Source organism: Rana temporaria, chromosome 4 (assembly GCF_905171775.1).
Source record: "Rana temporaria chromosome 4, aRanTem1.1, whole genome shotgun sequence".
In the NCBI taxonomy this organism is placed as follows: domain Eukaryota; kingdom Metazoa; phylum Chordata; class Amphibia; order Anura; family Ranidae; genus Rana; species Rana temporaria.
Genome location: NC_053492.1, coordinates 471418813 through 471443155, shown reverse-complemented (window position 1 = coordinate 471443155; position 24343 = coordinate 471418813). Strand labels below are relative to the sequence as shown.

The 24343-nt window shown below is 48.6% G+C and overlaps 1 protein-coding gene across 2 annotated transcripts in view; it reads right to left on the bottom strand.

The window, feature by feature from the left end:
• Nucleotides 1–1919: 1919 nt before the first annotated feature.
• The window catches only part of CMTR1 (cap methyltransferase 1), a 66058-nt gene continuing 43634 nt past the window's right edge, over nt 1920–24343 (bottom strand). For both annotated transcript variants that reach the window (XM_040351800.1, XM_040351801.1), the window contains exons 15-25: nt 22650–22706; nt 20834–20891; nt 19550–19618; nt 16538–16669; nt 16324–16446; nt 16145–16236; nt 14684–14752; nt 10437–10484; nt 8736–8848; nt 5237–5345; nt 1920–2590 (exon numbers count right to left, since the gene is read on the bottom strand). In XM_040351800.1, the coding sequence (XP_040207734.1) occupies nt 2428–2590; nt 5237–5345; nt 8736–8848; nt 10437–10484; nt 14684–14752; nt 16145–16236; nt 16324–16446; nt 16538–16669; nt 19550–19618; nt 20834–20891; nt 22650–22706 (1033 nt within the window). In that variant the 3' untranslated portion in view covers nt 1920–2427. The remainder of the gene's footprint in view (nt 2591–5236; nt 5346–8735; nt 8849–10436; nt 10485–14683; nt 14753–16144; nt 16237–16323; nt 16447–16537; nt 16670–19549; nt 19619–20833; nt 20892–22649; nt 22707–24343) is intronic.

Below are 24343 nucleotides of genomic sequence, written 5' to 3'. Positions count from 1 at the left end.
GGACTATGGGCTGTGTTTGTGCAACCGCTGCATCACTATAGACTTGAATGAGCTGCATCAGCACCCATGTGAATGAGGCCTTAGGGTTGCACCGATAGTGGATTTTTTATCGAATACAGTGGAACCTCGGATGACGAGTATAATCCGTTCCAGGAGAATGCTGGTAATCCAAAGCACTCGCATATCAAAGCGAGTTTCCCCATTGAAGTCAATGGAAACGAAAATAATTAGTTCCGCATTGACTTCAATGGCATGCAATACCGCATGCGGCCGGAGGCGGGGGGGCGCTGGAGAGCCTCGGAAACGGACGAAAAGGCCCGAGGACACTTTGGCTGACCTCGGCAAACCTCGGAAAGACTTTGTTCCCGAGATTTGCAGAGGTCAGCCGTGCTTTGCTCAGGGTTTCAGTGCATTTCCGAACGGCGCCGATCAGCGACGTCAGGCTCTGCTCCGGTCCCACCCCACCTCAGGCCCAACGCGGTACTGCACACCGCTTTGGCCTGACTCGTGGTCATTTTGCGAGACAACACATTCGCAAACAGAGTTTCAATTTTAAAAAATACACAGCGCTCGTATTGCAAAGCGCTCGTTAACCGCGTTACTCGCAATCCGAGGTTCCACTGTACCGATACTTCCGGTCAAGTACCGATAACCTTTGCAGTGCGATTTTAGCCCATACAAAAATCAATAGGTTCAAATCACACTGCAAAGAATCGTATGAGCTTTGAACAGGTATGCAGCGTGATTACCTGTCTGAATCGCATGCGGTTTCTCGCACCGCTCTTGTGTGAAGTCACTATGACAAGCCCCTGGGTTCACACCGGAAGCTGCATGCAATTCAGGCAGAAAGCGCACCACATTCCTGCTCAAGTCGCAGGCGATTCTTTGCAGTGTGATTTGAGCCTGCTCATTTTGTATGAGCTCAAATCGCACCGCAAAAGGCATCGTTTCGTTTATCAGAGCAAAAGTACCCTATTTATCGGCGTATACCGCGCACTTTTTGCCCTGAAATTCAGGGCAAAATCGTGGGTGCGTGATATACGCCAATACCCGCGCCGAGTTTGAACTACTGAGCCAGCATATACCGAGCGCAGTACACTCGTGTAAAGTTGGGCAGGCTCGGCTCCTCTCGCAGTCACATCCTGGACGTACAGGACGCACAGGACGTGACCGCGAGAGGAGCCGAGCCTGCCCGACTATACACGAGTGTACTGTGCTCGGTATATGCCGGTGATCTGCCGTGCTGGTTCCAGCTATCGTGGAAGTTCCAGCGCATGCGCAAGCTGATGTGCTGAGATGGTTCCAGCTATCGGAAAAGTTCCTTCAAGGACTGCGCAGGCGCAAACTTGCTGACGGAAATCTCCGAACCGCGGTCGGCATCCAGGGCGACGTGGATTTCGAGGTAAGTGGCCAGTCGCTCGCTCGGCCTCCTGGCTCTTTTTTTAACATCCTCCAATCCACGGGGATGTTGAGCCTGGATGCCGGGCGAGGTTCGGAGATTTCCGTCAGGAAGTTTGCGCCTGCGCAGTTAGTGAAGGAACTTCCCCGTTAGGGGAACATTGAGGACAAGTCACCGGCGCAGTAGTTCAAACTCGGCGCGGGAAGCGGGGATCGAGCGGGACGCCGGACCCGACAAAGACGACACCAGCCGCAGGCGGACGCCGGACCCGACGAGGCCGCCGCACAAGACACCAAAACTGTAAGTACTAAAATCTTTATTTTTTACAGGAATGCGGGTCCACTTTAGGGGTGCGCGCTATACGCCGGAGCGCGCAATACCCCGATAAATACGCTACTCGGTATTGGCGCAACCCTACTTGATGTGGATTGAAAATATCGCGCCGTTGCTTCCCTTCCGCAGAACGGTTGCGCTTCTTCAGCGCAAAGAGGCCGGAATCTCCTCCTTTTTCACAACCAAGTACTTATTGCGTCTCTTTATTATGAGATGATGTCACTGGGGGTGGGCGGGGCCACTGCAGAGGGAGGGACACAGAAAAGGATCAGACTTACGGACTCGCACCGATTGGTCATCCCTTGGGGCCCAAGTCCAATCACCAGATTACCGATACCTAGCGAAAATTCAAAACCGCAGAGTGATAACGAGTCATAACAAAGACGAATAGAAGTCTAAAAAAAAAAAAAAAAATCAAAAAAATAAAGCAAACCCTTCATCAAAAAATAGAATGTTAACAAAGTAGAAGAGGAGCCACACCAGGGGCAAAACAAAATATATTTTCTTTTTTTTCTCTCTCTATGCAGTGCAATTCAGGCCTCTGTAAGGAAGTTGATAGGAGATCCCTCCGCAATCTCCGGGCTCACGGCTCAAGTCTCTTAAAAGGTTACCAAAGTCCAGGAGGAGGAGGAGGGGGAGGGGGAGGGGGGTAGGACCTCCCTCCGTGCGGTACAGATGCCCCCTCTGTGTTAGGACTACCTCTCCTCTCTGCCCCCGGCGGAGCAAGGCTGGTGTGTGCGAATGAAGTCCAGAACGGCGTCTCTGGAGAGCTTGTCTGTGCCGGGGTCCTGCTTCTGAGAGTCGTGGATCTGGACGCCGTCTCCCCACTCCCAAAACAGCCGCTCCGAGAAACAGACGCTGGAAAACGGGACAAAATACAGGCTGAGAACACAACACACACATAAAGAATATGTCAACCAAACACTTCATATTCCTGATAAGTGGCTGCTGTACCATGTACTTGTATGAGAAAGTCTCCTGGTGATCCTGCCAGTCCCTCTGTTTTCCTATTAAAAACTGACCACGCTAAGCAGGAGAGCACAGCGTGGCCAGTCTTGTGGCTGTGCTGGGAGCCTGCTCTCCTCCAATGATCAGAATTGCCTGGACACGTCGTCCATAAAGACATGGATGAGTGATTTTCAGGTGGAGGAACTGGACTGATCTCAAACCGATAGAACACCTGTGGGAACAATTAGAGTGGAAACTGCGAGCCAGGCCTTGTCCCCAGTCTCCAACAGCTCACAAAGCACATCTGCAGTCTCTGGCCAACTTTTTCTACCATGTCTGCAGTCTCTGACCATCTCTTGTACCATGTCTGCAGTCTCTGACCATCTCTTGTACCATGTCTGCAGTCTCTGACCATCTCTTGTAGCATGTCTGCAGTCTCTGACCATCTCTTGTACCATGTCTGCAGTCTCTGACCATCTCTTGTACCATGTCTGCAGTCTCTGACCATCTCTTGTAGCATATCTGCAGTCTCTGACCATCTCTTGTAGCATATCTGCAGTCTCTGACCGTCTCTTGTACCATGTCTGCAGTCTCTGACCCTCTCCCGTGCCATGTCTGCAGTCTCTGACCCTCTCCCGTGCCATGTCTGCAGTCTCTGACCCTCTCCCGTGCCATGTCTGCAGTCTCTGACCCTCTCCCGTGCCATGTCTGCAGTCTCTGACCCTCTCCCGTGCCATGTCTGCAGTCTCTGACCCTCTCCCGTGCCATGTCTGCAGTCTCTGACCCTCTCCCGTGCCATGTCTGCAGTCTCTGACCCTCTCCCGTGCCATGTCTGCAGTCTCTGACCCTTTCCCGTGCCATGTCTGCAGTCTCTGACCCTCTCCCATGCCATGTCTGCAGTCTCTGACCCTCTCCCGTGCCATGTCTGCAGTCTCTGACCCTCTCCCGTGCCATGTCTGCAGTCTCTGAACCTCTCCCGTGCCATGTCTGCAGTCTCTAAACCTCTCCCGTGCCATGTCTGCAGTCTCTAAACCTCTCCCGTGCCATGTCTGCAGTCTCTGACCCTCTCCTGTGCCATGTCTGCAGTCTCTGAACCTCTCCCGTGCCATGTCTGCAGTCTCTGAACCTCTCCCGTGCCATGTCTGCAGTCTCTGACCCTCTCCCGTGCCATGTCTGCAGTCTCTGACCCTCTCCCGTGCCATGTCTGCAGTCTCTGACCCTCTCCCGTGCCATGTCTGCAGTCTCTGACCCTCTCCCGTGCCATGTCTGCAGTCTCTGACCCTCTCCCGTGCCATGTCTGCAGTCTCTGACCCTCTCCCGTGCCATGTCTGCAGTCTCTGACCCTTTCCCGTGCCATGTCTGCAGTCTCTGACCCTCTCCCATGCCATGTCTGCAGTCTCTGACCCTCTCCCGTGCCATGTCTGCAGTCTCTGACCCTTTCCCGTGCCATGTCTGCAGTCTCTGACCCTCTCCCATGCCATGTCTGCAGTCTCTGACCCTCTCCCGTGCCATGTCTGCAGTCTCTGACCCTCTCCCGTGCCATGTCTGCAGTCTCTGAACCTCTCCCGTACTATGTCTGCAGTCTCTGAACCTCTCCTGTACCATGTCTGCAGTCTCTGACCCTCTCCTGTGCCATGTCTGCAGTCTCTGAACCTCTCCTGTGCCATGTCTGCAGTCTCTGACCCTCTCCTGTGCCATGTCTGCAGTCTCTGACCCTCTCCGGTGCCATGTCTGCAGTCTCTGACCATCTCTTGTAGCATTTCTGCAGTCTCTGAACCTCTCCTGTGCCATGTCTGCAGTCTCTGACCCTCTCCTGTGCCATGTCTGCAGTCTCTGACCCTCTCCTGTGCCATGTCTGCAGTCTCTGACCCTCTCCGGTGCCATGTCTGCAGTCTCTGGACCTCTCCTGTGCCATGTCTGCAGTCTCTGACCATCTCCCGTGCCATGTCTGCAGTCTCTGACCATCTCTTGTAGCATTTCTGCAGTCTCTGAACCTCTCCTGTGCCATGTCTGCAGTCTCTGACCCTCTCCTGTGCCATGTCTGCAGTCTCTGACCCTCTCCTGTGCCATGTCTGCAGTCTCTGACCCTCTCCGGTGCCATGTCTGCAGTCTCTGGACCTCTCCTGTGCCATGTCTGCAGTCTCTGACCATCTCTTGTACCATGTCAGCAAGCTCTGACAACTCTCTGTAGCATTATAGTCACTGAATGTTATGTGTGGCCCCACTGGTGATGTCAGAGGCCACAACTGAGGCTCCCTATATCAAGTGAGTTGACCACCAGTGAACAGTTCCTCCGAGATCTCTAACCCTTCCCTATTCTATGCAAAAGTAAAAAAATAAAATACGTGGGTTTCAGTTCTACTCAAACTAAAGTGAAGGTGTTGAATGACTTGATGAATGTCATCTCTCCCTTCATTGGGCCGCTCTGAAAGAAGCAGCGCGGTCACATGATCCGGCAGCGCAGTCACATGATCCAGCAGCGCAGTCACATGATCCGGCAGCGCAGTCACATGATCCGGCAGCGCAGTCACATGATCCCGGCAATAATCCACTTACTGAAATGGTGCGATGGACTCCAAAGGGACTTCGAATTGGGACTTTTGCGTCTTCAAATTGTAGAAATATTTGCGATTGTGGCTCTTGCTAAAAGCCATCGTCCAGGGTTCTGTGGATAGACAGCGGGGGAGGGGTGTTACTGCTCAGAGCTCACAAGGCAACATCAGTCATTCTAATGAAGGCACAAATACACCCGTTACCTGTGTGTCATGTTACTCCTTTCTATGGCACTGCTCAGTCTCTGTACCAGAAGAGCTTACACTCAAATGTCCCCCCCCCCACAGTCACACACTATTCCAACTAAAAAAAACGAATAGGTAGATTCACAAAGAGTTAGGCTGGCTTATCTACAGATAAGCCGACCTAACTCTGAATCTACGCCGACCTATGTTTAAGTGTATTCTCTAACAGAGATACACTTAAACATATCTAAGATAGGACGGCTTGCGCCATTCTATCTTAGGCTGCAATGTTTTGGCTGACCGCTAGGTGGCGCTTCCATTGCGGCCGGCGTAGATTATGTAAATGAGCTTGTACGCCGATTCACGAACGTACGCGAGCCCGCCGCAGTCGAATTACGTCGTTTCTGTAAGAGATAGGCCGCCTAAAGTTAGAGCTATGCTCTAGTGGCCTAGCCAATGTGAAGTATGGCCGCCGTTCCCGCCGCGAAATTCGAAATTTTAACCACTAGATGACCGCGCACCGCCGTTCTACGTCGGCAGGTCGGCTCGGCTGGGCGAGAGCACGTAGTATAACGTCCTCTCTCTCAGCCGTCACTAGGGGCGCGCGCGCGCCCCCCGCTCGCCCCCGACTCCCGTGCGTGTGCCCGGCGGGCGCGATCGCCGCCGGGCACACGCGATCGCTCGTTACAGAGCGGGGACCGGGAGCTGTGTGTGTAAACACACAGCTCCCGGTCCTGTCAGCGGGGGAAACGCTGATCTTCTGTTCATAAAATGTATGAACAGCGATCAGTCATTTCCCCTAGTGAGGCCACCCCCCCCCCCCACAGTTAGAATACACAAGGGACATACTTAACCCCTTCCCCGCCCCCTAGTGTTAACCCCTTCCCTGCCAGTGGCATTTTTATAGTAATCCAATGCATTTTTATAGCACTGATCGCTATAAAAATGCCAATGGTCCCAAAAATGTGTCAAAAGTGTCCGAAGTGTCCGCCATAATGTCGCAATACCGAAAAAAAATCGCTGATCGCCGCCATTACTAGTAAAAAATATATATTAATAAAAATGACATAAAAATACCCCCTATTTTGAAAAATGCTATAACTTTTGCGCAAACCAATCAATAAACGCTTATTGCGATTTTTTTTTTACGAAAAATATGTAGAAGAATACGTATCGGCCTAAACTGAGGAAAAAAAATGTTTTTTTATATATTTTTGGGGGATATTTATTACAGCAAAAAGTAAAAAATATTCATTTTTTTCAAAATTGTCGCTCTATTTTTGTTTCTAGCGCAAAAAATAAAAAACGCAGAGGTGATCAAATACCACCAAAAGAAAGCTCTATTTGTGGGGGGAAAAATGACGCCAATTTTGTTTGGGAGCCACGTCGCACAACTGCGCAATTGTCTGTTAAAGCGACGCAGTCCCGAATCGCAAAAAGTACTCTGGTCTTTGGGCAGCAATATGGTCCGGGGGTTAAATAGTTAACGTCGTTTGCGTAAGTCGTCCGCCAATCGGGATTTACGTCGTTTACGTCCACGTTGAAATCAATAGGCCCGTACGGCGTACTTAGCCGCAATGCGCACTGGGAAATGTAGTCGCCCGGCGCATGCGCAGTGTAAAAAAAACGTCAAAAAACGTGAGGTCAAGCCTCATTTCCATACAACACGCCCCCCTCCAACCAATTTGAATTAGGCGCCCTTACGCCCGCTCGTTTTAGGCTACGCCGCCGAAAATTAGCAGGTAAGTTCATTTAGAATCACTACTAGCCTAACTAATTTACGGCGGTGTAGCCTAAACAGGCTAGGCTACGCCGCCCTAAAGTAAGGCCAATGTACCTGAATCTACCTATAAATATATAACCTGCCCTCCGACCAACAAGCTGCACCAAATAAGTCTGAACACAGGACTCCGAAGACAAAAAGTGCGCTTGTCCCTTTAAAAATTCACATGTACATAAACATTAGTTCAGAAAAAAAATTGCAAAAATATATAAAGCAAACCATATGCCACTTGGAAACTCAGGAGATTGCGAATCAATACATGATAATCAATATTAATATGAACTAATAACACAGAGCATCCGGAAAGTATTCACAGTGCTTCACCTTTTCCACATTTTGTTATGTTACAGCCTCATTCCAAAATGGATTAAATTCATTATTTTCCTCAAAATTCTACAAACAATTCCCCATAATGACGTTAAAGAAGTTTGTTTGAAATCTTTGAAAATGTATTATAAATAAAATACGAAAAAAAAAAAATCCCATGTACACAAGTATCACAGACTCCTCCCATGTACATCCCTTTTACAGACTCCTCCCATGTACATAAGTATCCCGGGCTCCTCCCATGTACATAAGTATCACAGGCTCCTCCCATGTACATAAGTATCACAGGCTCCTCCCATGTACACAAGTATCACAGGCTCTTCCCATGCACATAAGTATCACAGGCTCCTCCCATGTACATGCGTATCACAGGCTCCTCCCGTGTACATAAGTATCGCAGGCTCCTCCCGTGTACATAAGTATCGCAGGCTCCTCCCATGTACATGCGTATCACAGGCTCCTCCCATGTACATAAGTATCACAGGCTCCTCCCATGTACATGCGTATCACAGGCTCCTCCCGTGTACATAAGTATCGCAGGCTCCTCCCGTGTACATAAGTATCGCAGGCTCCTCCCATGTACATGCGTATCACAGGCTCCTCCCGTGTACATAAGTATCGCAGGCTCCTCCCGTGTACATAAGTATCGCAGGCTCCTCCCATGTACATAAGTATCACAGGCTCCTCCCATGTACATAAGGATCACAGGCTCCTCCCATGTAAATAAGTATCGCAGACTCCTTCCATGTACATAAGTATCACAGGCTCCTCCCATGTACATAAGTATCACAGGCTCCTCCCATGTACATAAGTATCACAGGCTCCTCCCGTGTACATAAGTATCACAGGCTCCTCCCGGGAGGAGCCTGTGATACTTATGTAAATGGATTTTTTTCATTTTACATTTTTAATACATTTTTAAAGATGTCAAACAAACTTCTTTCACGTTGTCATTATGGGGAATTGTTTGTAGAATTTTGAGGAAAATAATTAATGTAATCCATTTTGGAATAAGGCTGTAACATCACAAAATGTGGAAAAAGTGAAGCTCTGTGAATACTTTCCGGATGCTCTGTAGATAAAAGCTGCTTGGTGTGACACAGGAGCACTTTTCGTACTATTTTCCCAGCACAAGGAGCACTGTGCGAGCGGGGGATGGGGTGTAGGGTGCAGACAACATTGCAATAAATCAATCCACTAAACTCACCATTCACAGTCTTCACTATATACAGACCAGTCGGTACGAAGTGACGGTCGTCTCTGCTGGTGTAGGACAGGCGTAACATCCCGCTGGTGCTTTTAATGAGCTTCATTTCTAGCCTACAAACAATCACAGGGACGCAATAAGTGGCAAATCATTGGCAGCCTCGATAATGGGTCGTCCTCCAGGGCGGCGCAAAACAAACAAAGGCCACCATATGCTAGGAATTCAACCAGCCATTTAACTAGAAATCAACAAAATTTAAAAAAGAAAATCCCGATCGGACCCCCGACCCGCGGAAAGGCAGGGACGTAAGGGTACGCCCATATGCCTGTACGTGCCATTCTGTGGACGTACATATACATGCGGCGGTCGTTAAGCGGTTAATATAGTGTTCCCTGATAGGGCCTGGGGTGGGGCCATGCTTAGAGGAGAGATTACTTAAACAGCCAGGTGAGAGTGGCTGGCCTCTAAAGCAGGACATATGAGGAGGTAAGCTGACAGACATTACTGCATAACCATGACAGGTATCCTGTTCCCACTCCCTCCTCCTCCCCCTCTCATCGGGCCAGTAGGAGAGAGGAGTGGAGCCTCGCGCATGCCCAGTAGGGTTCCCGGCATGAAGCCGCAAGGCTACACTGTCGGGATTCCCTTAGCCGCAATGGCGGCAGCACCCAACAGCTGATGAAAACATCGGCTGCTGTGCAGAAATTGCTGGGCTCCAGGACAGGTAAGTGTCTGATTATTAAAAGCTGTTGATCTGGAAGTTCCAGCGCATGCGCAAGCTGATGTGCTGAGATGGTTCCAGCTATCGGGAAAATTCCTTCAAGGACTGCGCAGGCGCAAACTTGCTGACGGAAATCTCCGAACCGCGGCCGGCATCCAGGGCGACGTGGATTTCGAGGTAAGTGGCCGATCGCTCGGCCTCCTGGCTCTTTTTTTAACATCCTCCAATCCACGGGGATGTTAAAGAATGAGCCTGGATGCCGGGCGAGGTTCGGAGATTTCCGTCGGTAAGTTTGCGCCTGCGCAGTCATTGAAGGAACTTCCCCGTTAGGGGAACATTAAGGACAAGTCACCGGCAGCTGCAGTATGTGTAGCTGCTGGCTTTTAATTATTATTTTTTTGGACGGACCTCCCCTTTAAGATCAAAAACACTTCTGCCTTTACAACTCCTTTAAGTCCAATTAGGTGCATGTCACCTCCAGGACGTCTCTCTACATCAGTGGTCATCAACCCTGTCCTGCAGGGCCCACTAACAGGCCAGGTTTGCAAGATAACTGAAATACATCACAGCTGATATCATTTGCTCCTCAGTGATTGCAGAATTCTAGACTGCATCTCCCCCAAGGTAATACATAAAACCTGGCCTGTTAGTGGGCCCTGCAGGACAGGGTTGATGACCACTGCCTCTATATTACTTATATGTAACAGGTTTATTGCACCCCCAGAGAATGAGGAGAGAAGCACACACTGGAGATTGCCCACCCCTCCTCTCTTCTGCCCATTCACAGAAGCCTTTGCATTTTGTCAATGAGTTCACATAATATATAAAGGCTTCTGTGAATGGGCAGAAGAAGGAGGGGAGGGACGGGAATAGCAGTTCCAACAACTGTCAGCACTGAAGAATGGGGGGCAATACAATTTTTTTTAAAATAAATAAGGTCTAGTCTGATTTTACTTGCAGGCATGTCTAGTCACACTTACCTTAAAAATATCTTCTGTATCTCCTCTAACCTGTACACCTCCTTCACCCTGGAGAAGAGAGACAAACACTGTGACACAAATCACTTCAATATTACATGTGCTGCAAGAGTTAAAGCCGACATTCAATCCGTTGCCTTTCCTGACTCTTCCTTCCCTCCTCATCAACATGGTAAGGCACAGAATAAAAAAAAAATTAGAACCTCCAAAACATTATGGCCCGGATTCACAAAGCACGTATAACAAGTTACGCCGACGTAAGTGCAAATGTGCGCCGTCGTATCTGCGCGCCAGACCCACAAACAGATATGCGCCTAAAACCAGGCTACACCCCGCCGACGTAGCTTGCTTACGCCGGCGTAGGGTGGGCGCACATTTAGGCTGGGTGCATGGTGCCGCTCCCATTGATTAGCCATTCGAACATGCAAATGAGGGAAATACACTGATTCACGAACCTGCGTGCGCCCGACGCAGGCTACGCAAGGTGCGCGTAAGTTGTACGGCGGCGTAAAGTTATTCCCCATAAAGGAGGTGCAACCCAGCAGCAGACATGCAAAGGTCTGCACCAGGGAACACAAGCCGGCGTATTTTACGCTGGACGTGTGTCTGGCTGGGCGTACGCAGTGATCCGGCGTAGTTTAGGCAGTTGTTTCGACGTGGTTGTGAGCAGGCGCAGGGGAATGCGTCCACGTCACGGCGCATGCGCAGTTTGTGATACGTATCTGTCTGGCGCTCGGACCATCATTTGCATGGTGTCACGCCTCATTTGCATGGGTCATGCCCACTTCCACCTACGCCGGCGTACGCCTTCGAATCCCATGCCACGCTGGCGCAGCGTTGGGAGCACTGGTTTGCTGAATTCATTGCTTGCCTCTCTGCGCTGCGTTGGCGTAGCGTACATTGGTTACTCTACGGCGGCGTAATGTGTGCCCACACTGTGAATCTGGGCCTATATATATATATTTTTTTTTTTTTTAAAGCAGAGGCCCTAGAGAATAAAAAGGTTGGTGTTGCAATGTTTTATGTCCCACAGTATTTGTGCAGCAGTTTTTCAAACGCAATTTTTCTTTTGTGAAAAAAAAATACACTTTTTTTTAAATCTTAATGCAAAAAAAAAAACACAATACATAAGCCAATTTTTTGGTAAACTATAAAAGATGATGTACAGGGAGTAAATAGATACCAAACACGTCACGCTTTAAAATTGTGCACGCTCGTTCAACCGCAACAAACAGCGTTAATTTTACTATCCATAGGCGATGCTTTAAAAGCTTTGTAGCGATACCTCACATGTGTGGGACGATCGATGTTTGCGTGAAGGACTGACATGCGTGTTCGCTTTTGTGCACTAGCGCGAGGGGACGGGGCACTTTTTTTTTTGATGCTTAAAGAGGAGTTCCACCTAAAAATGGAACTTCCTCTTAACCCACTCCTCGCCCCCTTACATGCCACATTTGGCATGTAATTTTTTTGGGGGGGGAGTGGGGGCTTCAGGAGAAGGGGACTTCCTGTCCCACTTCCTCCTTCCGCCGAGGGGCTGGAAAGGCGATTAGCTTAATCGCCTTTTCACAGCCCCTCCCTGTAGGCGAGCGCCTGTCCAAACGGACGGCGCCGCATAGAATGCATTAAGGTGAACAAAACTTTTACAACCCCTTTAATTATTATTGCTGTTACAAGGAATGTAATCATCCTTGTGAAAGAAATAGGCCTGTGACAGGTACTCTTTATGAAAGAATCTGTGGTCTCTACAAGACCCCAAATCCCTCCTCTGCCTTTTAAAGCATTCAAAAACACCTAGATTGGTGTTTTTGAATGCTGTTGCGCAGTTGACATCCGGGTAAACTGGAAGTGATGTAGCTTCTGGACTACTATAAAGAACAGCCGATCCCGGCTTTGCCTGGCTGTCCAGCCAGCTGATGGACACACTGGCTGGTCGTTTAGGTCTCCTGGTGAGACGGGAGAGCCAGAGAAAGCCGTGGGAGGTGGTGGGAGGGTAGGGATGTCCTCTCTCGCTGCTTGTAATAGCCATTGAGTGGCTAGTTTCTTGAGAGGTGTTTCTAACTGTAAGGGGCTGGGACTGGCTGGAGGAGGAGACATATCGCTGTTCCTAATCACTAGGAACAGCAGATCTGTCTCTTCTCCCCTGTCAAAACGGGGATGTTTGTTTACATACACAGATCCCCGTTCTGGTTCTCGTGCCCGCGATCACGGATGGCCGACGGCCATGCTCATTGGGTGACATGCCGTGCAGCGGGCGCGCTATCGCCCTCAAAGGTGCTGCCGTACACTTACATCGATTTGCGGGAACGAGCCGACCTGCCCCCGTATAAGGACGGCGGCTGGTCGGCAAGTGGTTAAGGGGAATCCCACGCCAAAACTTTAAAAATTAAAAAAAAAAAAAAAAAGTGAAGTCCCCCCCCCCCCAAAAAAATAATACCAAATCCTTATCCGAGCATGCAGCCCAGCAGGTAAAAAAAAAAAAAAAGGGAGGGGGGGTGGGGGACGAGTCTCTGGGGTCCAAAGTCACATGACAAGTCGCACAAGTGTGAATGGAGCCTAAAGGTGACGGTTCCGTTTAGGTGTGTCATTCTTCTCAGATGTGACACATTGAAGTTCAGGAGTAATGCCGCGTACACACGATCATTTTTCGGGTTCTAAAAAAATTATGTTTTTTAGGCTCTAGAAAAAAAACAATTTTTTTTTTGACCTGATCATTAAAACGGCCTTGCCTACACACGATCGTAAAAAAAAATGCTGTAGCAAAGCGCGGTGACGTACAACACGTACGACGGCACTATAAAGGGGAAGTTCCATGCGGATGGCTCCACCCTTGGGGCTGCTTTAGCCGATTCCGTGTTAGTAAAAGACGATTCGCGCTTTTCTGTCTGTTACAGCGTGATGAATGTGCTTACTCCATTACGAACGCTAGTTTTACCAGAACGAGCGCTCCCGTCTCATAACTTGCTTCTGAGCATGCGCGGATTTTTCACGTTGTTAAAGCCCACACACGATCATTTTTTACAACCCGAAAAACGACATTGTTAAAAACGTTGTTAACCACTTAAGGACCCCTTCACGCCGATATACGTTGGCAGAATGGCACGGCTGGGCACGTACATGTACGTGGCTCTTTAAGCCCAGCTCCCGCGACCCGGCCCGAAGCTCCACGGCTGCCGGACTCGCGGACCCGATCGCCGCTGGAGTCCCGCGATCAGTCCCCGGAGCTGAAGAACGGGGAGAGGTGAGTGTAAACACAGCTTCCCCATTCTTCACTGTGGCAGCGTCATCGATCGAGTGATCCCTTTTATAGGGAGACACAATCGATGACGTCACACCTACAGCCACACCCCCCTACAGTTGTAAACACACTTGAGGTCACACATAACCCCTTCAGCGCCCCCTGTGGTTAACTCCCAAACTGCAACTGTCATTGCTGTGAAAAAGACAATGGTCCCAAAAATGTGTCAAAATTGTCTGAAGTGTCCGCCATAATGTCGCAGTCACGAAAAAAAAATCGCTGATCGCCGCCATTAGTAGTAAAAAAAAAGAAAATTAATAAAAATGCAATAAAACTATCCCCTATTTTGTAAACGCTATAAATTTTGCGCAAACCAACCGATAAACGCTTATTGCGATTTTTTTTTACCAAAAATAGGTAGAAGAATACGTATCGGCCTAAACTGAGAGAAAAGAAATAATGTTTTATATATATTTGGGGGATATTTATTAAAGAAAAAAGTAAAAAATATTGCATTTTTTTCAAAATTGTCGCTCTATTTTTGTTTAAAGCGCAAAAAATAAAAACCGCAGAGGTGATCAAATACCACCAAAAGAAAGCTCTATTTGTGGGGGGAAAAAAAACGCCAATTTTGTTTGGGAGCCACGTCGCACGCCCGCGCAATTGTCAGTTAAAGCGACGCAGTGCCGAATCGCAAAAACTGGCCGGTTCCTTTAGCTGCATTTTGGTCCGGGTCTTAAGTGGTTAAAAAATGCAGCATGTTCGAATTTTTTTCTGCCCATTTTTTAGAACCCGAAAAATGCTCTGAAGCCCACACACACCATCGTTTTTAATGACATTAAAAAAAAAAACGGCTTTTTTAGAACCCGAAAAATGATCGTGTGTACGCGGCATTACAACTATAACAGAGGCTGAAAAACCTGAAAATTTATTTTACACATCTACTTCAAAAGAAAACCAACGCAGTTTCCGGACGTGGAATTTAACTTGTCTCATACAGAAGCTCACTAACCGGATGGGGTTCATGTCGGGACGGCTGGGCTTGGAGACGGCCTTCACAAACTTCTCCGCCAGCTGAATCCTAAGGAAGAAGAGCAGATACACACAATGTTATTCTGTACTCATCTCTATCAGCTGTCGCAACGTCCACAATGTAGATTATCTGCTCTGCAGTTCATGGAAGACTCATCAGCAAATAGGATGATCGTTTCACCCTTTTCCTGCAATAGGCGCTATTGTAAGTAATCAAGACTCCGAAGGGGGATAACCTAACTTCACAAGGCCCTATTGCAAGATTTTTCATTGGACTCCCAAGCAAACCTCTCTCCTGGCAGCGTAAATTAAGACAACTGATCTTAAAGGGGGTTGTAAATGTACAATTTTTTTTTCCTAAATGTCCTTATTTCTTCTGAGAAATCTTCACTTCCTGTTCTTCTGTCTGTAACTCCACACAGTAATGCAAGGCTTTCTCCCTGGTGTGGAGTGTCGTGCTCGCCCCCTCCCTTGGACTACAGGCAGTAAATTGGCCCTCCATTCGAATGGAACTTCCCCTCTATAGTGCCGTCGTACGTCACCGCGCTTTGCCCAAACATTTTTTCTTTTCGCGAACGTGTGTATGCAAGGCAGGCTTGACAAGAATCACGTCGAGAAAAACGTTGTTTTTTTCCCATGACATTAAAGCGGAGGTTCCGACGATTTTTAAAAATCGGCAGCTACAAATACGGCAGCTGCTGACTTTTAAAAAATGGACACTTATCTGTCCAGCGCGCCCGCGATGTCAGCAGCCGGTGGTCCACGAGCCATGGTTGGCAACCGCTGATCCACACAGTCTCGGGCTGCAGTGGGGACACAGACAAGGAGGGAGGGATAGTAAACAGCGGGATCAACCATTTTCTTAATTTTTTTTTTGGAGAATACAGAAAACAAATTCCAGAGTGACTGATCTGCTTCTGCCGCCATCCTCGGTGAGGGAATCAGGCAGTGAAACCGATTCCCTACTGCGCATGCGCGAGGATAGCGGCGCGCCGTCACTGGTCCTGCTCTCTCCTGGGAAAAGTGTTTCCCAGGAGAGAGTGGGGGGGAGGGGGGGCTGGTCACAGGCTGGATTCCCCGCGGGGATCAGAACCTGGAAGTGGTGCAAATACCTGTCTCAGACAGGTATCTGCACCCCCCTCCCCCCTGAAAGGTGCTAAATGTGTCACCAGAGGGGGGGGATCCAAAAAGCGGAGGTTCACTTTTTGTGTGAACCTCCGCTTTAAAAACGGTTGTGTGTACGCTGCATTAGCCAAGAAGCCGAGCCAAGAAAAAAATGGTGTCCAACTTCTTTGGATCCTAGCAAACTTTTCTTGTAAGCCAGTGTTCAAACTTCTTGCAGGTGGCAGCATAACCCAATTGTTTCTTAATTCCTTAATTAAAAAAAAAAATCTACAACTAGATGACGAAGCAAACTCCTGGTCACAGATTCAGAACTTGCCTCTGGTTGAAATGCTGAGGACGGATGTCCATACCGTTGAGAAACAAAGCATCGAGGATATGAATGGCGCTGATCTTCCTCTGAGCCTTGCCCTGTAATTACAGCACAAGACGTCCATTACACCGACTGCAGCCATCCAAGAAAGTAAAGTCACCGCGCCGTGGCTCACCGGTACCCACCTCCCCCTTCAGCTCATGAACAATCTCTACAGACAGAAGAGTGTCTCGAGGAAGTTCGGTTTTCAGCTCTAATTTAGTCCACCGGTCTGCAGGCCGCCCCCCCCAGGTGTAGATCTGGGATCTCTGCAGAGAGATTAAAAAAACAAAACATGATTCAGATATTACACTCCTCACCAAAATACTCCAGAGCACCCTCCGAGAGACCGTCACTCACCCCTAAACCCAAGAGGAACTTGTGCTCACTTCCGGACACCATACACCGATAATCCATCACATGACTAATCTTCTCCAGAGTCTTCGACGTGAGGGGAGTCGGCTTGAAGTTATAAACTTCAATATCCCGGCTCTAAAGAGAGAGAAAAAAGAAAACACTGGAGATGAGTAACGTTCAATGATTTAATGCCTCTAGGACTCGGGAGAACTTGGGAAAAAAAGCTTGTAAGAGAAGAAAAGAAACGGCTGCACTTCCAGAGATTACGATTGCCTTTTATTGTTCACAGTGATGACACCAAAGACACCAACATGAAGTCACGTAGATGCGTTTCACGCATACATCTTGTGCTTAATCATGATTAAGCACAAGATGTATGTGTAAAACGCGTCTATGTGACTTCATGTTGGTGTCATCACTTTGAACAATAAAAGGCAGCGGGAATCTCTGGATGTGCAGCCGTTTCTTCTCTTCTCTTACAAGTTTCCCACAGAGGCGGGCCGGGGGCTGGCACTCTATGAGACACTCCATTTCAGGCTCTCATCATACACCTGGAGCAGCGGTTCTTTTTCTTTGTATACTAGGTAAAACATAGGGTTGTCCCGATACTGCTACTAGTATCGGTACCGATACCGAGCATTTGTGCGAGTACTTGAACTCGCACAAATGCTCCCGATGCCTGACCCGATACTTGGTCGGCGGCGAGCGGCCTCAGTGGGCGGAGTGGTCGCAATCATCTTGGCACACCATGCACTTGGCCACAGTAAGCCAGCAGCTGACATCTTGTTAAACCGAGCCCATGTAGCTCGAGCTGGGTGTAACAAGAAGTCTGCTGATACTTACTGATGCCGAGTGCATGGTGTACCAAGATGGGCGTTGCAGCATAGCATTTCCTTGTGTCCTTTATTGCTGCATTTCAGGGCCTGCCCATAAGTTCCAGCCACCTGTCAGTGCCCTCAGTGCCAGCCACCTGTCAGTGCCCTCAGTGCCCATAAGTGCCATCTAACAGTGCCAGCCACCTATCAGTGCCCATAACTGCCGCCTATCAGTGCCAGCCACCTGTCAGTGCCCATATGTGCCAGCCACCTGTCAGTGCCCATATGTGCCAGCCACCTGTCAGTGCCCATAAGTGCCATCTAACAGTGCCAGCCACCTATCAGTCCCCATAACTGCCACTTATCAGTGCCAGCCACCTATCAGTGCCACCTGTTAGTGCCAGCCACCTGTCAGTGCCAGTGCCCATAGGTGCCACCTATCAGTGCCATCTATCAGTCCCCATCAGTCAGTGCCACCTATCGGTGGCCATCAGTCAAACTGTCACACGGCATTAAAACAAAATATCGATAATCGGTATCGGCGAGTACATGAAAAAAAGTATCGGTACTTGTACTCAGTCCTAAAAAAGTCCTTTATTGCTGCATTTCAGTGCCTGCCCATAAGTGCCAGCCACCTGTCAGTGCCCTCAGTGCCACCTGTTAGTGCCACCAATCAGTGCCAGCCACCTGTCAGTGCCCTCAGTGCCCATAAGTGCTAGCCACCTGTCAGTGCCCTCAGTGCCCATAAGTGGCCATCAAACTGTCACACGGCATTAAAACAAAGTATCGGTAATCGGTATCGGCGAGTACATGAAAAAAAGTATCGGTACTTGTACTCAGTCCTAAAAAAGTGGTATCGGGACAACCCTAGTAAAAAGCTTAAGCCAATTCAAGATAGACTTATTTAACCGCTTGCCTTACCAGGGAAAAAAAAATATCATGTTAAAATCTGCATAGAGTAAATAGATATCAAACATGTCAAGCCCTAAAATTGTGACGCCGTCTTGCTTTAACCAGTTTCCGACCAGCTCACGTATTGTAAACACACAAATCCCTGTTCTGTCAGGGGAGAGGAGACATGTCCTTTGTTTCTACCAAGTAGGAACGACGATATGTCTCCTCCTCCCCTTGTCAGTCCTATCCCCATACAGTTAGAACACACTGGGGGAACACACATTTAACCCCTTGATCGCCCCCTACTGTTAACCCCTTCCCTGTCAGTGACATTTACACAGTAATCAGTGCATATTTATAGCACCGATTGCTGTATAAATGTCAATAGTCCCAAAAATGTGTCAAAAGTGTCCGATCTGTCCGTCGCAGTACCGCAAAGAAATATATATATAAAAATAATAAAAATGCCATAAATCTTTCCCATAGTTTGTAGATGTTATAACTTTTGTGCAAACCAATCAATAGACGCTTATTGCGATTTTCTTGACCAAAAATATGTACAAATCAGCTAATGGCAGAGAGCTCTGATCAGAGTGTTCTGAAGGGGCTATTATTGCAGAGAATGGACAACCCTATCTGCTCGTTGCCGGTGATCTGACGAGATGGTTCCTGTAAGGACTGCGCAGGCGCAATCCTTGCCGGCGGAAATTACTGAACCTCCAGGGCGACGTGGAATTTGAGGTAAGTGGCCAGTCGGCCTCACGGCCTCGCTACGCTCGCTCGGCCTCCTGGCTCTTTTTTTAACATCCTCCAATCCACAGGGATGTTAAGGAATGAGCCTGGCTGCCGGCCGAGGGTCGGAGATTTCCGTTGGCAAGGATTGCGCCTGCGCAGTCTTTACAGGAACCATCTCGATAGGAGAACCATACCGACAAGTCACCGGCATTTTACATTTCATTCATAAAACGTGGCCTGTGGTGTCCTACAGAATTGTATCTGATTAAACAGAGACGGGTCACAAGACACCCCTGTGCACAAGATTACTGAAAGCTAAGACCACTCTACAGTCAGGTATCTCAGACTAGTAGGATAAATAAAATGTCATATGTCATATTCAAGATTTATTTTTTAAATCATATGTACTTGGGTTCAGCGTTAAAGGCTTAGCCCAATTAAAACTGACCTTTCATTTCATGGAGAGTGTGACAGGAGTGAGAACACGCGCTGGCCCTGCAGTTCTCAATGCACAATGTAGTGGATATTCCCTCCCTCCCCGCAGAACATGGCGCTGATTTTACAGACAAACCTGAATGAGCTGATAGAACTTGTTCTTTGCGTCAATGTTGGTTGGAGCCACACGAGCCTGGTCAGGAATCTAGAACAGACAAGAATCACATGTTATAGTGACAGGGCCATTGTGTTAGGAGACGTGGGCCCTCGGGTTAAAAGACGGGGCCCTCGGGTTAACAGACTGGGCCCTCGGGTTAACAGACTGGGCCCTCGGGTTAACAGACTGGGCCCCTCGGGTTAACAGACTGGGCCCCTCGGTTAAGCGACGGGGCCCTCGGGTTAAGCGACGGGGCCCTCGGGTTAACAGACTGGGCCCTCGGGTTAACAGACTGGGCCCTCGGGTTAAGAGGCAGGGCGCTCGCGCTAAGAGGCAGGGCGCTCGCGCTAAGAGGCAGGGCACTCACACCAAGAGGCAGGGCGCTCACACCAAGAGGCAGGGCGCTCACACCAAGAGGCAGGGCGCTCAAGCAAAGAGGCAGGGCGCTCAAGCAAAGAGGCAGGGCGCTCAAGCAAAGAGGCAGGGCGCTCAAGCAAAGAGGCAGGGCGCTCAAGCAAAGAGGCAGGGCGCTCAAGCAAAGAGGCAGGGCGCTCGCGCAAAGAGGCAGGGCGCTCGCGCAAAGAGGCAGGGCGCTCGCGCAAAGAGGCAGGGCGCTCGCGCAAAGAGGCAGGGCGCTCGCGCAAAGAGGCAGGGCGCTCGTGCAAAGAGGCAGGGCGCTCGCGTTATGAGGCAGGGCTCTCGCGTTATGAGGCAGGGCGCTCGCGTTATGAGGCAGGGCGCTCATGTTATGAGGCAGGGCACTCGCGTTATGAGGCAGGGCGCTCGCGTTATGAGGCAGGGCACTCAGGATAAGAGACAGGGAGCTCAACTTATGAGTCAGGGTTGTAGGGTTAAAAGACAGGCCTCATGCAAGATAGGACCTTCATGTAAGATAGGACCCTCATGTAAGATAGGACCCTCATGTAAGATGGGACCCTCATGTAAGATAGGACCCTCATGTAAGATAGGACCCTCTTCATGTAAGATAGGACCCTCTTCATGTAAGATAGGACCTTCATGTAAGATAGGACCCTCTTCATGTAAGATAGGACCCTCATGTAAGATAGGACCCTCTTCATGTAAGATAGGACCCTCTTCATGTAAGATAGGACCCTCTTCATGTAAGATAGGACCTTCATGTAAGATAGGACCCTCATGTAAGACAGGACCCTCATGTAAGACAGGACCCTCAAGTTAAAACCTTCCAACACAATACATGACTGCCTATATTCTATACAACATTAAAATATACATCCTACTCACCCCCCAGAGCTTCAGGCACTCTTTCCGGATGTCTGCTTGGCGGGGCTCATTCAGCGCCCTGGAAAAAAAAAAAATCTCAAAGGTCACTGCTCAAAAGCAGATATCTTTGTAAAAAAAAATCAAACACTTATGGGACCGTTGGCTACAATCTGATACATGAGCATAGCTTCTAATTTGATTGTTTTGTTTTGCTTTTGGAAGTGTAAACTTTGCGCCCCCAACCCCCCCCCCCCAGATAAAATGCCTTCTGTGTGCAGCAGTCCCCCTAATACTTATCTGAGCCCCATCTCTATCCAGCGATGTCCAATAGTGCCTAGTCAGTCCGGGACTCTCCCTCCTGATTGGCCGGGGACACGACAGCGGCGCCATTGGCTCTCGGTGCTGTCAATCAAACTCAGTTAGCCAATCAGGAGAGAGAGAGAGAGTCTAAATGTACACACGGAGCTGAAGCTCGGCTCGTGTGCCCCCATAGCAAGCTGCTTGCTGTAAGGGCACTCAACAGAAGGGGGGGGGGGGGCAGGAGCTCCAGCCAGGGACCCAAGAAAAGGCGGAGGAGGATCCGGGCTGCTCTGTGCAAAACCATTACACAGAGGAGGCAAGTATGACATGTTTGTTATTTTAATAGAAAAAAAAAACACAAGACTTTACAATCACTTTAATGCCGCGTACACACGGTCGTTTTTCCATCATGAAAAAAAACGAAGTTTTTCCAACTTCATCATTAAAAACGACGTTACCCACACAACATCGTTTTTGAAAAATGATGAACAAAGCGTGGTGACGTACAACACGTGCGACGGCACTCTAAAGGGGAAGTTCTATCCGCCTTGGGGCTGCTTTTAGCTGATTCCGTGTTAGCAAAAGACGATTCGCGCTTTTTTGTCTGTTACAGGCTGATGAATGTGCTTACTCCATTATGAACGGTAGTTTTACCTGAACGAGCGCTCCCGTCTCATAACTTGCTTCTGAGCATGCGCGGGGTTTAAAACGTCGTTTTTGCCCACACACGATCATTTTTTACATCACGAAAAACTACATTTTTTAAAACGACGTTAAAAAATGCAGCATGTTCGAATTATTTTTTTTGTTTTTTTAGAAGCCGAAAAACGATGTGAAGCCCACACACCATCATTTTAAATGACATTTTAAAAAGTTTTTTTTTCATGCCGAAAAAGACCGCGTGTAAGGGTAAGGCTCCATTCACATCTAGGCGGACGAAATCGCGGCGTTATGTCGCCGCAAACCGCGGTACAAATAGCGGCGTTTTGTACCGCGATTTGCGGCGACAAAACGCCGGTATTGTCCGCCTAGATGTGCCCCAGATTGACCCCCTCTATGGAGATGCTTCCCATCTCCTAGCCGAACGCCGAAAGACGCCTGAAAAAAAGGTCCGGGACCTTTTTTCAGGCGGCAGGCGTCCGGCGTTCGGCGTGGAGATGTGAACCATCTCCATAGAGGGAAATGAGTTTCCAGCCCTCTGGCGGCAGCGGCGTAGCGCTACAGGCGTAAAAACGCCTAGATGTGAATGGGGGCTAAGGGTTGGGGGTTAGGGTTTTTTATTGATTTATTTTTAGTTTAATATTTATTTTCACTTAATCATTGTATTTGAGCAGAAAAACTAAAAAAACTGCTCGAATCAAGCGTATTCATGCATTTCTATGGAACAAAAAATGCATAAAATAAAACAAAAAACGCACCAATTTGTCCGATTCGAGCTGCAAAAAAATAAAAAAGCTCCAGAACAAATTGGAAACGAAACATTTGTAACGTGCATAATGTGTATCAGTTATCTGAGGTGTGAATGAGTTTTACTTACGAGTCTTGGACAAAACCATGGATTTTACCCAGAGCTTTGATCTGCACCTCGCAACACCTGGAGAGCAAGAAAAGAAAAGAAAAGGATATTACTGCGCAAATCTACAATGTCCAACTATCAGAGTCATTTGTCCTTTCCAAATCTGTGCTTTATTATTAGGCTGGTAATCCATTATGGGGCTAGATTCAGAAAGAATTTACGCCGGCGTATCTATTGATACGCCGCGTAAATTCAAAGCTGCGCCGGCGTATCTTCTTTCTGTATTCAGAAAGCAAGATACGCCGAAATTAGGCTAAGATCCGACTGACGTAAGTCTCTTACGCCGTCGTATCTTAGGGTGCATATTTATGCTGGCCGATAGGTGGCGCTGCCGTCTATTTCAGCGTAGAATATGCAAATGAGCTGGATACGTCGATTCAGAAACGTACGCGCGCCCGGATTTTTTTTTTACGTCGTTTGCGGAAGACTTTTTCCGGCGTAACGTTACTCCTGCTATATGAGGCATAGCCAATGTTAAAGCGGAGGTTCACCCTAAAAAACTACTTTCTACCATGCCATGCAGCATACTAGTGTCAGCTACAGTATGCCTTTATTTTTATTTTTTTGCGCTGTACTCACAGAGTAATCCAATAGTTTCGTTTTAGACACCCGCGGGGAATAGGCGTTCCTATCAAGAGGGGAACATGATTGACGGCCGGCTATGGCGCGTCACGCTTCCCGAAAATAGCCAGAGTAGGTCTCGGCTCTTCACTGCGCTATACGGCGCCTGTGCACAGACTAGGAGCTGACTGCGCAGGCGCCGTGAAGAGCCGAGTCCTATTTCGGTTATTTTCGGGAAGCGTGACGCGCCATAGCCGGCCGTCAATCATGTTCCCCTCTTGATAGGAACGCCTACTCCCCGAGGGAGTCTGAAACGGATTAAACTGTCAGTACAGCGGAAAAAATAAAAATAAATGCATACTGTAGCTGACGCTAGTATGCTGCATGGCATGGTAGACAAAAAAAATTTTTTTTTTAGGGTGAACCCCCGCTTTAAGTATGGACGTCGTTCCCGCGTCGAATTTAAAATTTTTTACGTCATTTGCGCAAGTCGTTCGCGAATAGGGCTTTGCGTAAATTACGTTCACGTCGAAAGCATTGACAATTTGCGACGCGATTAGGAGCATGCGCACTGGGATACGTTCACGGCCGGTGCATGCGCCGTTCGTGAGAAACGTAATTTACATGGGGTCATGTTTTATTTGCATAAAACACACCCACCTCTTGACAATTTGAATTTGGCGCGCTTACGCCGGCAGATTTACGCTACGCCGCCGCAACTTACGGAGCAAGTGCTTTGTGAATACTGCACCTACCTCTCTAAATTGCGGCGGCGTATCATAAATAACATACGCTACACCCGCACAAACTTACGTCCCCCTACCTGAATCTAGCCCTATGGGTTGAAGGAACGGCAATCCCTTGATTCTCCCATCAACACCAACAAATCCCTCCCATAGCGCTGCTATAGCTGCCAGGAGTGATTGTGCAAAAAAACTAAAAAAAAAAACCCTGACAGGCCGGTTATAGTGAAGTCGATTGATGGATCAGCTTTAGTACAACCAGCCTGCTCATAGATAGAACAGGGTTCAGTATTTCGATCCGTCTACGGCCACTTGCTGACTGTCCTATAGCAGTTTTACTACTACAAGGTA